The sequence below is a fragment of the Carassius gibelio genome, chromosome B10 (genome assembly GCF_023724105.1).
Source record: "Carassius gibelio isolate Cgi1373 ecotype wild population from Czech Republic chromosome B10, carGib1.2-hapl.c, whole genome shotgun sequence".
In the NCBI taxonomy this organism is placed as follows: domain Eukaryota; kingdom Metazoa; phylum Chordata; class Actinopteri; order Cypriniformes; family Cyprinidae; genus Carassius; species Carassius gibelio.
In genome coordinates, this window is record NC_068405.1 from 3,526,710 (window position 1) to 3,542,135 (window position 15,426).

At 41.5% G+C, this 15,426-nt stretch overlaps 1 protein-coding gene and 1 long non-coding RNA gene across 2 annotated transcripts in view; one reads left to right on the top strand and one right to left on the bottom strand.

Moving 5' to 3' along the window:
* The window catches only part of LOC127966202 (uncharacterized), a 129,572-nt gene that overhangs the window by 29,286 nt on the left and 84,860 nt on the right, over nucleotides 1-15,426 (top strand). The window lies entirely within an intron of this gene.
* The window catches only part of LOC127966197 (major intrinsically disordered NOTCH2-binding receptor 1-like), a 38,585-nt gene continuing 29,583 nt past the window's right edge, over nucleotides 6,425-15,426 (bottom strand). Inside the window, exon 3 of the mRNA XM_052567036.1 lies at nucleotides 6,425-6,616. Within this exon, the coding sequence (XP_052422996.1) occupies nucleotides 6,425-6,616 (192 nt within the window). The remainder of the gene's footprint in view (nucleotides 6,617-15,426) is intronic.

A 15,426-nucleotide genomic window follows, 5' to 3' on the forward strand; every position in this document is an offset into this window, starting at 1 on the left:
AAATGGAGCGCAGCTGGAGGAAAACAAAACTAGAGGTATTTCGTATTGCTTGGCGGGAAAGTAGCATATCCTACAGAAAAGCATTAAAAACTGCTAGATCTGATTACTTTTCTTCTCTTTTAGAAGAAAACAAACATAACCCCAGGTATTTATTCAATACAGTGGCTAAATTAACAAAAAATAAAGCCTCAACAAGTGTTGACATTTCCCAACACCACAGCAGTAATGACTTTATGAACTACTTTACTTCTAAAATCGATACTATTAGAGATAAAATTGCAACCATTCAGCCGTCAGCTACAGTATCAAAGTCAGTGCACTATAGACCCCCTGAGGAACAGTTCCACTCATTCTCTACTATAGGAGAGGAAGAATTGTATAAACTTGTTAAATCATCTAAACTTACAACATGTATGTTAGACCCTATACCATCTAAGCTCTTAAAAGAGGTGCTTCCAGAAGTCATAGGTCCTCTTCTGACTATTATTAATTCCTCATTGTCATTAGGATATGTCCCCAAAACCTTCAAACTGGCTGTTATTAAGCCTCTCATAAAAAAGCCACAACTTGACCCCAGAGAACTAGTTAATTATAGACCAATCTCGAGTCTCCCTTTTCTGTCCAAGATACTAGAAAAGGTGGTATCCTCACAATTATATTCTTTCTTAGAGAAAAATGGTATATGTGAGGATTTCCAGTCAGGATTTAGACCGTATCATAGTACTGAAACTGCTCTCCTTAGAGTTACAAATGATCTGCTCTTATCATCTGATCGTGGGTGTATCTCTCTATTAGTTTTATTGGATCTTAGTGCTGCGTTTGACACAATTGACCACAACATTCTTTTGCATAGACTTGAACACTTTGTTGGCATCAGTGGAAGTGCATTAGCATGGTTTAAATCGTACTTATATGACCGCCATCAGTTCGTAGCAGTGAATGAAGATGTATCATATCGATCACAAGTGCAGTATGGAGTACCTCAAGGCTCAGTTCTAGGGCCGCTACTCTTCACGCTTTATATGTTACCCTTGGGAGATATCATCAGGAAACATGGTGTTAGCTTTCACTGTTATGCTGATGATACGCAGCTCTATATTTCCTCGCAGCCCGGTGAAACACACCAATTTGAAAAACTAATGGAATGCATAGTCGATATAAAAAATTGGATGACGAGTAATTTCTTACTGCTAAATTCAGAAAAAACAGAGGTGTTAATCATAGGGCCTAAAAACTCTACTTGTAATAACCTAGAACACTGTCTAAGACTTGATGGTTGCTCTGTCAATTCTTCGTCATCAGTTAGGAACCTAGGTGTGCTACTTGATCGCAATCTTTCCTTAGAAAGCCACGTTTCTAGCATTTGTAAAACTGCATTTTTCCATCTCAAAAATATATCTAAATTACGGCCTATGCTCTCAATGTCAAATGCAGAAATGTTAATCCATGCATTTATGACTTCAAGGTTAGACTATTGTAATGCTTTATTGGGTGGTTGTTCTGCACGCTTGGTAAACAAACTACAGCTAGTCCAAAATGCAGCAGCAAGAGTTCTTACTAGAACCAGGAAGTATGACCATATTAGCCCGGTCCTGTCCACACTGCACTGGCTCCCTATCAAACATCGTATAGATTTTAAAATATTGCTTATTACTTATAAAGCCCTGAATGGTTTAGCACCTCAGTACTTGAATGAGCTCCTTTTACATTATACTCCTCTACGTCCGCTACGTTCTCAAAACTCTGGCAATTTGATAATACCTAGAATATCAAAATCAACTGCGGGCGGCAGATCCTTTTCCTATTTGGCGCCTAAACTCTGGAATAACCTACCTAACATTGTTCGGGAGGCAGACACACTCTTGCAGTTTAAATCTAGATTAAAGACCCATCTCTTTAACCTATTATCTCTTTAAATGTTACCTCGTGTCCTGGATCATTATCCACCAGCTCTACTTGTGACAGGACACCGATGCGAGTCCTGGGGTGCAACCACACATCCTCATTAGACATGTTAAGAACTTGAACTGGGCCCTCATTATGGTGGGAGCTTACTACTGTCGGCATAACCAGCAAAATGCTTCATGCCTTTATCACCAGCAGGGGTGGACTATTTTAATGGGCTCCTCACTGGCCTTCCCAAAAAGACAATTAGACAGCTGCAGCTCATCCAGAACGCTGCTGCCAGGATTCTGACTAGAACAAGAAAATCTGAGCATATCACACCAGTCCTCAGGTCCTTACACTGGCTTCCAGTTACATTTAGGATTGATTTTAAAGTACTTTTACTTGTATATAAATCACTAAATGACCTAGGACCGAAATATATTTCAGATATGCTCACTGAATATAAGATATCATAACAGAGCTCTCAGATCTTTAGGATAGAGTGAGTTAGAAATGCCAAGGGTTCACACAAAACAAGGGGAGTCCGCCTTTAGTTACTATGCTGCCCGCAGCTGGAATCAGCTTCCAGAAGAGATCAGATGTGCTAAAACACTAGTCACATTTAAATCTAGACTTAAAATTCATCTGTTTAGCTGTGCATTTATTGAATGAGCAATGTGCAATGTCCGAAATGATTGCACTATATTTTCACTGTTTTTTATTTTATTTGTATTTATTTTTTTTAATGTAAAATCATTTTCTAACTGTTTTAAATTCATTCTAAATGCTTGTTTTATACTTGTTATTATTTTTCTTCATTATTATTTTACATTGTTTTAGGTAAAGCACTTTGAATTTACCTTGTCAGCACTAGACCTCGGCAAGATGGTAAAAATTTTTTAAAATAAGCCCCGTGTAGCTGAGTTTGCAAGATACACATGCCGTGTACTGCAACAACCATTCAAAGAATATTTTAAAGGGGGGGGTGAAATGTTTGTTTTCACTCAATATCCTGTTAATCTTGAGTACCTATAGAGTAGTACTGCATCCTTCATAACTCCAAAAAGTCTTTAGTTTTATTATATTCATAAGAGAAAGATAGTCTGTACCGATTTTTCCCGGAAAAACACGACCGGCTGGAGGCGTGACGTGTGGGCGGAGCTAAAGAATCATGAGTGCCAGTAGGCTTTTGCGTTGAGAGCGTTTGGAAGCTGTGACATGACCGTGAAGAAAAAAAAAACATTCAAAACAAACCATGGCTAACAGTCAGATTCAACGTATATTTATGATCCAGAATCAGATCCAGAGGCTGAAATTTAACAAGAGCAGCATCAGTAACGACGTCTCTATGTGGTATGTACTGAAACTGTATATATTTGCTTAGCGGTTTTGGAAAATGACTAAGTTCCACTTTGTAGTCTTTTTTTTTTTAAGCTGTACATGTGGAAAGTGCAGTTTGATGACAACATCGCATGTTGTTTACTTGATGTGCTTACGCGCCAATAGCTAAGTTAACAACACAGAGATATTTGAAGCAGTTTTACTCGTGCAGTTTGATGACAACATCGCATGTTGTTTACTTGATGTGCTTACGCGCTGATAGCTAAGTTAAAAACACAGAGATATTTGAAGCAGTTTTACTCACCGCATGCGGTTCAAAAACACGATCATGACCCTTTTTCGTTGGGACTGCATTATCCTTAAGAAATAAACGATGTGCAAATCCGGCGTCAAACTGGGCCTTGTTTGTAAAACAAGCATCTTCAAAATGTAGGGAACAAACACAAACACCTGCACAACTCCGTTGATGCTCTGTAAAAATAAACTCCATCCACTGGTCCCTTAATGCTGTTTTTTTTGGTAATCTGTGCAGGGTTGTCTTGCCCTGGCAACCAAAAACACACCTCTTTTGTGACATTTCGCAACGCTCTCGCTCTGATCAGTGAATGTCTGTTGTGCTCTCAGTGCTCTGCTATACGGGAGCGCGCGCTCTTCCGGGAGAAGTGCCCTTAGGACCCATATAAGGAAATTCCGCTCCATCTAACGTCACACAGAGCCATACTCGAAAAAAACTTTCCGAAACTTGTGACAAACCGGAAGGAGTATTTTTGGAACAGAAATACTCTTTCAAACGTACAACTTAATTTTTGAAACTTTGTCCATGTTTAGCATGGGAATCCAACTCTTTAACAGTGTAAAAAACTCAGTATGCATGAAATAGCATTTCACCCCCCCTTTAAACAAAACTAGATGGGACACTTTCAAACGGTATATCAATCACGGTCTAACGTAAGCTAGCTATAGGTTTGCCACCTTCCATGCATACTAACGTTAATTGAAAGTTGTACAGGAGGTTGTATGAACAAGCAGTTACTCTTCAGGTGCTTTGAGGCTAGCAAAGTGCAAAGGAAGAAACTAGCTCACTACTCCCTAAATAAGGCGTGAAACTATCTAAATCAAAACATTCATTTGGCATTTGATTTAAAAATAGCATAAACCAGGTGAGTTTGCAAGTTTACCTAGCATCATGGCTGGTTAGCTTTACTAGCGATTAGCAAGCAAATAATATAATGCACATTCATTCTTGAATATGAGTGCTTTTTTTATGTTTAATCTTCAGTGATACTGAACTTTCACAGCTAGCTGTGTGTCATCATCTTACCCAAACATTGGAGTGTCCGTGCTCAACTAAACTAGCCATAAGGCAGAGGCAGCATCTATGCAGGTGAACGAAACAATGTTGTAATGATTCCGTTCGACTCCCAAGACAAGACGATGCTCACCCAAGACAAGACGATGCTCATCCGACTGGCCAATAGGAACGTGGCCCCACACATGACACAATTCTCACAGTGAAAGCAAAATCCTGACAAAGAAATTGCATCGAGAGCAAAGAAAAGCATTTCGAGAGAATTTTGTATTGAAAATGTTTTCACACTGATAGCAAAAAATATATATTTGAGAGTTTTTTTTTCCATAGTATTTTGAGAGATATTTTTTTTTTTTGTCAGAAAAAAAAAAAATCAAATTTATAATTTTTTATGTTCTATGAGAAAATGCTTTCTCTCAAAACTTTTTTTAGTCTCAAATATTGTTATTTTTTGCTATTGGTATGAAAACCTTTTCTCTCAAACTTTTTTTTTCTCAGATCATTTATTTTCTCGCATGTAATAAAGACACAAATCTAGCTCCATAAGTGTCAGCCACATTAAAAAAGTAAACAGCTTAAGCAATTTGTGGATTAATGCATATAGACGCAAACCGTTAAAACAATTCAGTTTGATTTGGTGAACTGGTTCAAAAAGATCTGGTTACATCGAATGATTCATTCGCAAAATGGATATGACAAACTGCTTTGTTTTGAACAATGCAGAATAAAGTCATAGTTTTTGCTATTTTTGGACCAAAATGTATTTTCGATGTTTCAAAATATTCTAACTGACCCTCTGATGTCACATGGACTACTTTGATGATGTTTTTCTTATCTTTCTGGACATGGACAGTATACTGTTCACACAGTTTCAATGGAGGGACTGAGAGCTCTCTGACTAAATCTAAAATATCTTAAACTGTGTTCCGAAGATAAACGGAGGTCTTACGGGTTTGGAACAACATGAGGGTAATTTTGCTATTTGGGTGAACTATGCCTTTAATATGCAATCACATTATAATTGCTGTTAATAGTGTTCATCGTCTGGTTGACTATGTCTTGTATAAATTTTTCTGATACTTTCTGTCAATGCACATAAACTGCCTTGTTTAGGGTACTTATCCAGAGGCAACCCGTTTTGGGCACGGGGAGGGGCTTTTTAATTTTGCGTGATAAATATGAGCAGCACAGTAGTTTATATGTTTATTTATGCATAAACATCTATACAATAATTCTGCTATTAAAAAGAAATAAAGAAACCATGTAGGAGAGTGGTTATTATGTTCAAACAGTGAGAAACTCAATGTTATCTATATGACACTTTCACTTTTCACTTTCACTATTTGGGTAGTGTGTGCATGTCTAAAAAAATCTATTCCGATTTGAAGCTTGTGACATATAAATCCGCACATCAACCGGATAACTTTATTAAGCATACATGTAAACACTACAATCAGATTCATCAATCGTTATGAATTCAGTCTGATTAAACAATAAGTGTGCATGTAAACATAGCCAGTGATTCTGCTTGTTATCATGAAAGTGTCTTCAGTAAACAAACATTTATTAGTTAATTAGCAATTGAAATCTATTTAACTCTAACACTGCTTCAGTGTTACTTTTAACACAGAGGGGGGTTTATTTAACACAGGGAATTTAATGTGCAGGTATGCTCATTTACAATGTTAATCAAAACAGCAGAGCAAGAAACCAGCAGGTAAGTAGAATTGATACTTACATGTAAACACAACATTTCTCTTAATTCATCATACTGACACCCGTCGATATCATAGGACATGAACATGATGTGAAGTGCTTGCTGTTGTTCACCTGAACTGTCAGATTGTTGTAGGAATAGAGGCAGTTTTAGTGATTGTCGTCGCTCCATCAGTCTCTTGACTGTGTTACCAATATTGGCACTGTAATAATAATCACAACCACGCAAACTAACAGAATGATGGCTGCAAGCATTTTACAAATTTTGTTTCTCTTTATTTCAGCTGCTTTCTTCTTGAGCAGTGAATCATAACCAGGGGTGTAGAGATCTTCCAGCCAGAAGCTCAGCTCTTTTGGGTCCTCCTGAAAGACACAAAATCAGCTTGGACAGACATCTCTTAAATGAAAAGCCACAATTTCATTCACTGATCAGCAAAAACACTAAAAACGACTGAAAGGGGACATTAACACCTGCCACTGCAGTGGGCCATATTAGGCAGCAAAGGAAAAGTACGTTTTTGAATTTCATGTGTTGTAATGAAACAAATTGGGCAAGCAGAAGGTTGTGAGGGATAGCTGAATGAATGGGTCAGAGCATCTCCAAAAAGTCTTAGAACCCACATAAAACACGATATTGGGCTGAATGTGGCCTTAACTCAATTCCTGGAGGGCCACAGCTCTGCAGAGTTAAGCTCCAAATCACACCTGCTTTTAAGTGTCTAGTGATCCTGCAGACCTTGATTAGTTGGATCAGATTTGATTGTTTTTTGTTTAGTTTTTTGTCTAAAAAGTTTTTCATGATAAGCATTTTAAAATGTCCCTGTGTGCTGAGACAGGTCTCTGTCTCCAATCAAAGGGAGTTTTCTTCATTTTTATTCAAGTACACACCGACTGTATTTCTCCTTGTTTCCAATATTTCCTTATTTTGGAAAATCAAGCCATTGCGCCTTAATTTAAATTTTTATATATTTCAGCGTTCTTTTTTATGCTTTGCTGTGTTTTTGTCTCAAAATTTGCATATTTGTCTTTTTCTTTTCTTTTTTTGGGATGGACATCTGCATGGACTTCCATAACTGAAAACAGAGCCTTTCATTGGAATTAATCTATATTGCCGTGTTTGCTGGAAAGACTGTACTGCAACATTCATGTGGACGATGTGTTCACTGATTCCTTTAAATTGCTTTTCTTGTGTTTAAAAGGAAAAGACTTGTTATTTTTGAACAGGTTGGTGTTGGTTGATTTGATTGCCCTGCCATATCTGGACACTCCAATACCAGCCCAGTTCCATAGTGAGGTAAATATGTGAATATTGAGTTGCGACTTTTGTGACTCTCACTCAGGTATATTGATTGACTTGAGAAAGAGAATCTGAAGTAAAATGTAATACATTCTGTCAGTTAAACTGAATATCATTTGAACATATTGCGGGAACTGCTACCTTGATGTTTGGTTGATTTTACGATCATAGCAGAGGCCACAGAGACAAAAACATTTGTTAAATGAAACTGTATATATACTTATATATATAATTTCTCATCAGTGAATTCCAGTAAAGTGAGACAAGAGTTTATATGTGTTCTTTATTTCCCACTATTCTTTGTGTTTATTGAAGATTGGAAAACTAAACCCAAATATAAATAAGTACTGGAATCAGGAGTGAGGACCTAGATCCTGTCATTTTACTAGTTGTCCAAGATATTGCAGAAGAGAAACATACCTCTGCATTGTAGTAAAACTTTCTGCTACTTTAACATTGTGATATGCTTTAAATGTTTGATATTTATATATTTTATTTTAAGCAAGTAGTGTTACGTAACACTGAGACAGGATGTAATCGCAAGGCGTGTTTATTAACCAAGCTCAAAAGTCAGGAAGTCACAGTAAATACAGGGCAACACAGGGGCGGACACAAGGCAGATGGCACGGTGACACAGGGACCTTGGTGGGCAACGATGATAGTGCTGCTTCGGTGATGATCCCTCGAATCCCGGTGAGTGCGCAATCCTCGTGAAGGTGAACGAATAATCCAGAGAAGCGTGAAGATCCAAGACGACGACGACACAGGAAGACTCAGGCAGGAACTAGGACACCGGAAACGGGTACGGGAGCACACCAGGGAGAAACAACGATCTGACAACATGAAACACCAGTTACTGAACTTATATAGGCCACAAACAATTGAAACCAGCTGGCGCTGCTGATCATCGTTGATCAGTGACCACGCCCATAGACACACACATAACACGATAGACGAGAGAGAGAGAGAGTGAATTCATGAACCGTGACAGTGCCCCCTCCCCTACGAACGCCTCCTGGCGTTCCCTGACGGTCTTACCTGACGATTGTAATCATCGATCAGAGAGTGATCCAGAATGTCTCTAGCAGGAACCAAACTTCTCTCCTCAGGACCGTAACCCTCCCAGTCCACCAGGTACTGAAATCCGCGTCCCCTCCTTCTCGAGTCCAGAATACGGTTAACCAAATAAGTGGGTTCCCCATCTACGAGACGCGGCGGGGGAGGAACCGGGACAGGCGGATTAATAGGTGCCCAAAACACGGGCTTGATCTTAGAGACATGGAAGGCAGGGTGAATTCTCCTGTACGTGGGAGGAAGTTTGAGGCGGACTGCCCCCGGACCACTGATCTTGGTGACAGGAAACGGGCCAATAAATTTGGGAGCAAGCTTATTAGAGACAGAGCGGAGAGGAATGTTCTTAGTAGAAAGCCACACTTTTTGACCAACGACGTATACGGGAGGCTTAGACCGGTGGCGATCGGCCTTGGCCTTGGCGCGCGCCCCCACTTGGAGAAGAGTCTCACGGGCTCTAGTCCAAGTGTGGTGACACCTCTGGACGAAGGCGTGAGCGGAGGGGATGAAACCCCGAAGAGAGACTAACCGTCACCCCTAATAATCTACAGAACTCTTGCCAAAATTTGGACACAAATTGGGGGACCCCTGTCGGAGACCACGTCCATCGGGAGGCCATGTAAACGAAAGATGTGATCTATGACAGTAACCGGTGTCTCCTTGGCTGACGGTAATTTGGGCAAGGCAATAAAATGAGCCGCCTTCGAGAACCGGTCCACGACCATCAAAACGACAGTCTTGCCCTGGGAGGGCGGGAGGGCGGTAACAAAATCTAGAGCGATGTGGGACCAGGGTCTCGAAGGGACTGACAGCGGTTGTAGTAACCCATCAGGGGGTCGGTTGGACGTCTTACCAGTGGCACAAACAGAGCAAGCCAAAACAAAACTACGGATATCACGAGCCATTAACGGCCACCAGAATCGTTGCTTAACCAAAAAATTGGTACGATTAACTCCTGGATGAGAGGCTATACTGGAGCAATGACCCCACTGAATGACTTCAGACCGATACTCCTCAGGCACAAATAACCGGTTCGGTGGGCAATCGGGCGGAGGCGTTACCCCTTCTAAGGCCTTCATGACCTTCGATTCAACCTCCCATCTGAGAGTGGAGATCACTAATGTCTCGGGTAAAATACACTCGGGAGTGGACGGGCGTTCGGAATGGTCAAAAATGCGAGATAAAGAATCGGGTTTGATGTTTTTGGAACCCTGGCGGTTCGAAAGAGAGAAGTCAAAACGGCTGAAAAAAAGTGCCCACCGAGCCTGCCTAGAGTTGAGTCTTTTAGCAGTTCTAATATATTCTAAGTTCTTATGATTGGTCCAAACGATAAAAGGTATCCCTGACCCATCTAGCCAGTGCCCCCATTCCTCCAGTGCTAACTTGACTGCCAACAACTCTCTGTTACCAATGTCCTAGTTGCGTTCGGCAGGAGATAAACGATGAGAAAAGAACGCACAAGGGTGAATCTTATCATCTGTGGGAGAACAGAGGCAACGAGGATGGGAGCCAAAACGAAGCGACTCTTAAGTTTGGCAAATACAGCCTCTGCTGTATCAGACCACCTGAACGTCGTTCTGGGGGAGGTCAAGGCGGTCAGAGGAGCGACTAGTTGGCTGAAGTTACGAATAAAATGTCGATAAAAATTGGCGAATCCCAGAAACCTCTGTAGGGCCTTACGGGAATCTGGACTTGGCCAATCTATCACAGCCTTAACCTTGTCAGGATCCATACGCACTCCCTCAGACGAGACGATGTACCCCAAAAAGGGGACAGACTGTGCATGAAAAACGCATTTCTCCGCCTTGACAAAAAGCCCATTCTCTAGCAACCTCTGAAGCACTTGTCTGACGTGCTGAACGTGTTCCTGGAGAGAAGAGGAAAAGATCAATATGTCATCCAGGTAAACATGTATGAATTGATCAACCATATCTCTCAGCACGTCATTGACGAGTGCTTGGAAGACCGGGGGCGAGTTTGAAAGCCCGAAGGGCATAACCAAGTATTCAAAGTGCCCTCTGGGGGTATTAAATGCGGTCTTGCATTCATCTCCCTTCCTTATGCGAACCAAATGATAAGCGTTACGTAAATCCAATTTTGTGAAGATGGATGCTCCCTGCAACCGTTCGAAAGCAGAAGACATCAACAGTAACGGGTAAGTATTCTTTACCGTGATGTTGTTCAACCCTCGATAATCAATGCATGGTCGCAGAGACCCATCCTTCTTCCCCACAAAAAAGAACCCCGCCCCCGCTGGAGATGAGGAAGGTCTAATGAATTTGGATGCTAGAGAATCAGAAATATATTTCTCCATAGCCTCCCTCTCTGGAACAGAAAGTTAATATAACTTGCCCTTAGGCGGAGACTCACCTGGAACTAAATCTATGGCACAGTCATAGGGACGATGAGGAGGAAGAGAAGCAGCACGAGACTTACTGAACACTTCTCTAAGGTCCTGGTACTCCCTAGGCACGTTAGACAAATTCACCATCTCCTCCTGGAACACAGACACAGGTACAGATGAACACGCAGACACTAGACAAGACTTATGACAATCGTTACTCCACATGGAGATGGAACTGTGCCCCCAATCAACTCTGGGATTATGACGTGTGAACCAAGGATGTCCTAGAACAATGGGTGCCAGGGGTGAATGCATGAGGAGGAATGTTATAGTCTCAGTGTGGTTACCAGACGTGATGAGGGTGATGGGTTCAGTGGTATGAGTAATGTTAGGAAGTTGTTGTCCATTGAGAGCACTGACAGAAATCTGGTGTGTGAGTGGGGTGATAGGAACGTGATCAATAAAATTACCTTCCGCCCCTGAATCCAGTAAAGCCCGGGTGTCATGAGTGTTGGTTGCCCACCTTAGTCTTACCGGAAGGAGAGTAGCTGATGATGGTGAGGATGAGGTCTTCCCGGTGGAGATCCCACCCGATAGTAGCCTCATTGTTACTATCGGGCTTGGTCTTTTAACAGGCACGAGTGAACGAAGTGGCCCGCCCCCCCGCAGTACAAGCAAAGTCTTTGGGACCTTCGCCGTTCCCTCTCCTCCCGGGAAAGCCGAGCTCTCCCCACCTGCATGGGCTCCGGGTCGTGAGAGGAACTGACCGTATCCAGGACTTCAGGACGTCTGGTCTCCATGCCGCGAACTGGAAGATCTTGTTGGAAACGGCCCATCTTGCTAAGGCGAGCATCCACTCGAAGTGCTAATTCGATAAGTCCATTGAGACTAGTGGGAAGGTCCAGAATGTATATCTCCCTCTGGATACGGTCAGCCAACCCATGCAGGAATCTGTCCCACTGCGCCTCCTCGTTCCATCGGCACTCTGCAGCCAGGGTGCGGAACTGGATGGAATATTCCGACACCGAACCGTGACCTTGGCGGAGATCAGCGAGTAGTCTGGCCACCTCCCTACCCGCCGCCACCCGATCGAAAACCTTCCTCATCTCCTCGGAGAGTGCCTGGAACGAGGCGCAGCATGGGTCTTGGTTCTCCCACACAGCCGTTCCCCAGAGAGCCGCCCTCCCGGATAATAGCGTTAGCACGAACGCCACCTTGGATCGCTCTTGGTTGAACGTCTGAGGCTGTAGGGCAAAGTGCATCGAACATCGAGTAAGAAATGTTCTACAAAATTCTGGTTCACCTGCATAACCCTCTGGTGTAGGTAATCTCGGTTCTCGCCGCAGCTGCGGCTCTGGAGGGGAGGGTGGAATCGGCGGTGTGGGTGGCGCAGTGGAGACTCGTAGCTGTTGGATCTGCTGGGTGAGCTCGGACACCTGCGTCACAAGCGCTTGGACCGCCCTCCCTGTGATAGACATGTTCTCCTCCTGAGTGTCCATCCTTGCGATACTTCGGGCTGCAAACTCGTTCCATGTGGAAGCGCCTGCTACATCCATAATGTGGTCAGATCGTTCTGTTACGTAACGAAGAGACAGGATGTAATCGCAAGGCGTGTTTATTAACCAAGCTCAAAAGTCAGGAAGTCACAATAAATACAGGGCAACACAGGGGCGGACACAAGGCAGATGGCACGGTGACACAGGGACCTTGGTGGGCAACGATGATGGTGCTGCTTCGGTGATGATCCCTCGAATCCCGGTGAGTGCGCAATCCTCGTGAAGGTGAACGAATAATCCAGAGTAGCGTGAAGATCCAAGACAATGACGACACAGGAAGACTCAGGCAGGAACTAGGACACAGGAAACGGGTACGGGAGCACACCAGGGAGAAACAACGATCTGACAACATGAAACACCAGTTACTGAACTTATATAGGCCACAAACAATTGAAACCAGCTGGCGCTGCTGATCATCGCTGATCAGTGACCACGCCCATAGACACACACATAACAACACGATAGACGAGAGAGAGAGAGTGAATTCATGAACCGTGACAAGTAGTGATCATTTGAGAAGGCTAAATTGATCAAATGTCACCGTCTGCTGCTATCCGCTTGGTTGTCATTGAATTTGACCTGTTAGCCAGCACCCCCCATTATGGGACTCACAGCTAAAGGTGCTCTACCTAACTTAAAATTGTAACAGTTTCTGAAAGAAGTTTGATGAAAGAAGACCCTTTGGGCTTTACTTTTGATCAACCAGATTTTATAATGCTCAAAAATATTAAAAGTTATAGAGAATCAGGAGATGAACGATGAGTGAGTGGTTTGGACGGAAAAGATCAAAACCTGTCTCTTGTTTCAGTAATTGGCGTGGAGAGAGTATATAATGCCAGGAGAAACAGGACTGCTGACGTGTGCCTGAACCAGAAGGAGCAACCCGGAAGTGTTTTGCGATAGTGTGTATTGATGTCAGAGTAAAAGTCACCAGTGGTGTTACTTTATTTGTTAATAAACAAATAAACATTTAATAAACATTTTATTAAATGTGGCCATGATTTAGCTACATCACTGAAACTGGAAAGAATGGTTGGATTAATAAAACATCCTCACATTTAAACTCAAGTTCTCTCATTATAATCAACAAAGTGCACACGATAAATAAAGATCTTCATTATTTGACAACTTCAGTGATTTTAAAGAGAGCCACCTTGACTTGCTTTTATACAATTTAAGTAAAATATTGAAATGCAGGAGTGAATACTATTCCTTAAAATATCAAAATGCAAGATTTGCTTGGCTCACATGATGCTGACTGCGACGCACAACCTTTATTCTTATTTGTTCAGATATTTTTTCTTAATTACAAATCTTGTTTGGTTTTATTTTCTTTAATTGCATTTTAAAAATAATTAACTTTGTAATGCACATGCAAAATGTGAAACAGCAATCTTATTCACAGTCTATAACATTTTATAATTATTTGTACAATAATATCTAACTTAACCTGCTTTGTATCTGTTTATTATTTAATACAAAAAAGATTTATTTAAACAAGTTTATGAGAGTCATGCATCTATTTATTCTTGATCAAGAACAACTAATGATTAATGATTTGGAGTGACATGGCATTAGATCACTTTAATCAATTTACAGGTTATATATAACGGCATCTGTCTCAGTTGTAGACTTGTGAAGATTTATTTTTAATGCAGATCCCATACTGTAACCTAAAATAAATGTGCTCTACTACTGTTCATATTCAAGTAAATATTTTTTTGCTGTAACAATAATTAATAATTAAATATAAACCAATGCACGATAATATTAACGTCTTAATGTCATTATTAGCCCTTTATGGATTCAGTCTTATAAGTATTATATGTAGCTTATTGTGAATATAAAGCATCAGTTTCGGACACAGCAAAGCTAAACTGAACCTAGCCCCAAATTTAGAGTGACTTTTTTATTTTGCTTTACCCAAGGATTCCAGAAATGTAACATTTTTGATTCTCCGACAAACGGTGTAGGATTTCAATCAATCAATCAATCACCTTTATTTATATAGTGCTTTAAACAAAATACATTGCGTCAAAGCACTGAACAACATTCATTTGGAAAACAGTGTCTCAATAATGCAAAATGATAGTTAAAGGCAGTTCATCATTGAATTCAGTTATGTCATCTCTGTTCAGTTGAAATAGTGTCTGTTTTTATTTGCAATCAAGTCAATGATATCGCTGTAGATGAAGTGACCCCAACTAAGCAAGCCAGAGGCGACAGCGGCAAGGAACCGAAACTCCATCGGTGACAGAATGGAGAAAAAAACCTTGGGAGAAACCAGGCTCAGTTGGGGGGTCAGTTCTCCTCTGACCAGACGAAAACCAGTAGTTCAATTCCAGGCTGCAGCAAAGTCAGATTGTGCAGAAGAATCATCCGTTTCCTGTGGTCTTGTCCTGGTGCTCCTCTGAGACAAGGTCTTTACAGGGGATCTGTATCTGGGGCTCTAGTTGTCCTGGTCTCCGCTGTCTTTCTGGCAGTAGAGGTCCTTTCTAGGTGCTGATCCACCATCTGGTCTGGATACGTACTGGATCCGGGTGACTGCAGTGACCCTCTGATCTGGACACAGACTGGATCTCGTGGCCACGGTGACCTCGGAACAAGAGAGAAATAGACAAATATTAGCGTAGATGCCATTCTTCTAATGATGTAGAAAGTACGGTGTTATGTGAAGTGTTTCTGGTTCCAGTTTACCTAATTAATGCAGCCTAAAAATCCTTTAACGGATTTGGATATTAGAAGCATATTAGTATGTTATGTGTATGCCAGGTTAAAGAGATGGGTCTTTAATCTAGATTTAAACTGCAAGAGTGTGTCTGCCTCCCGAACAATGTTAGGTAGGTTATTCCAGAGTTTAGGCGCCAAATAGGAAAAGGATCTGCCGCCCGCAGTTGATTTTGAT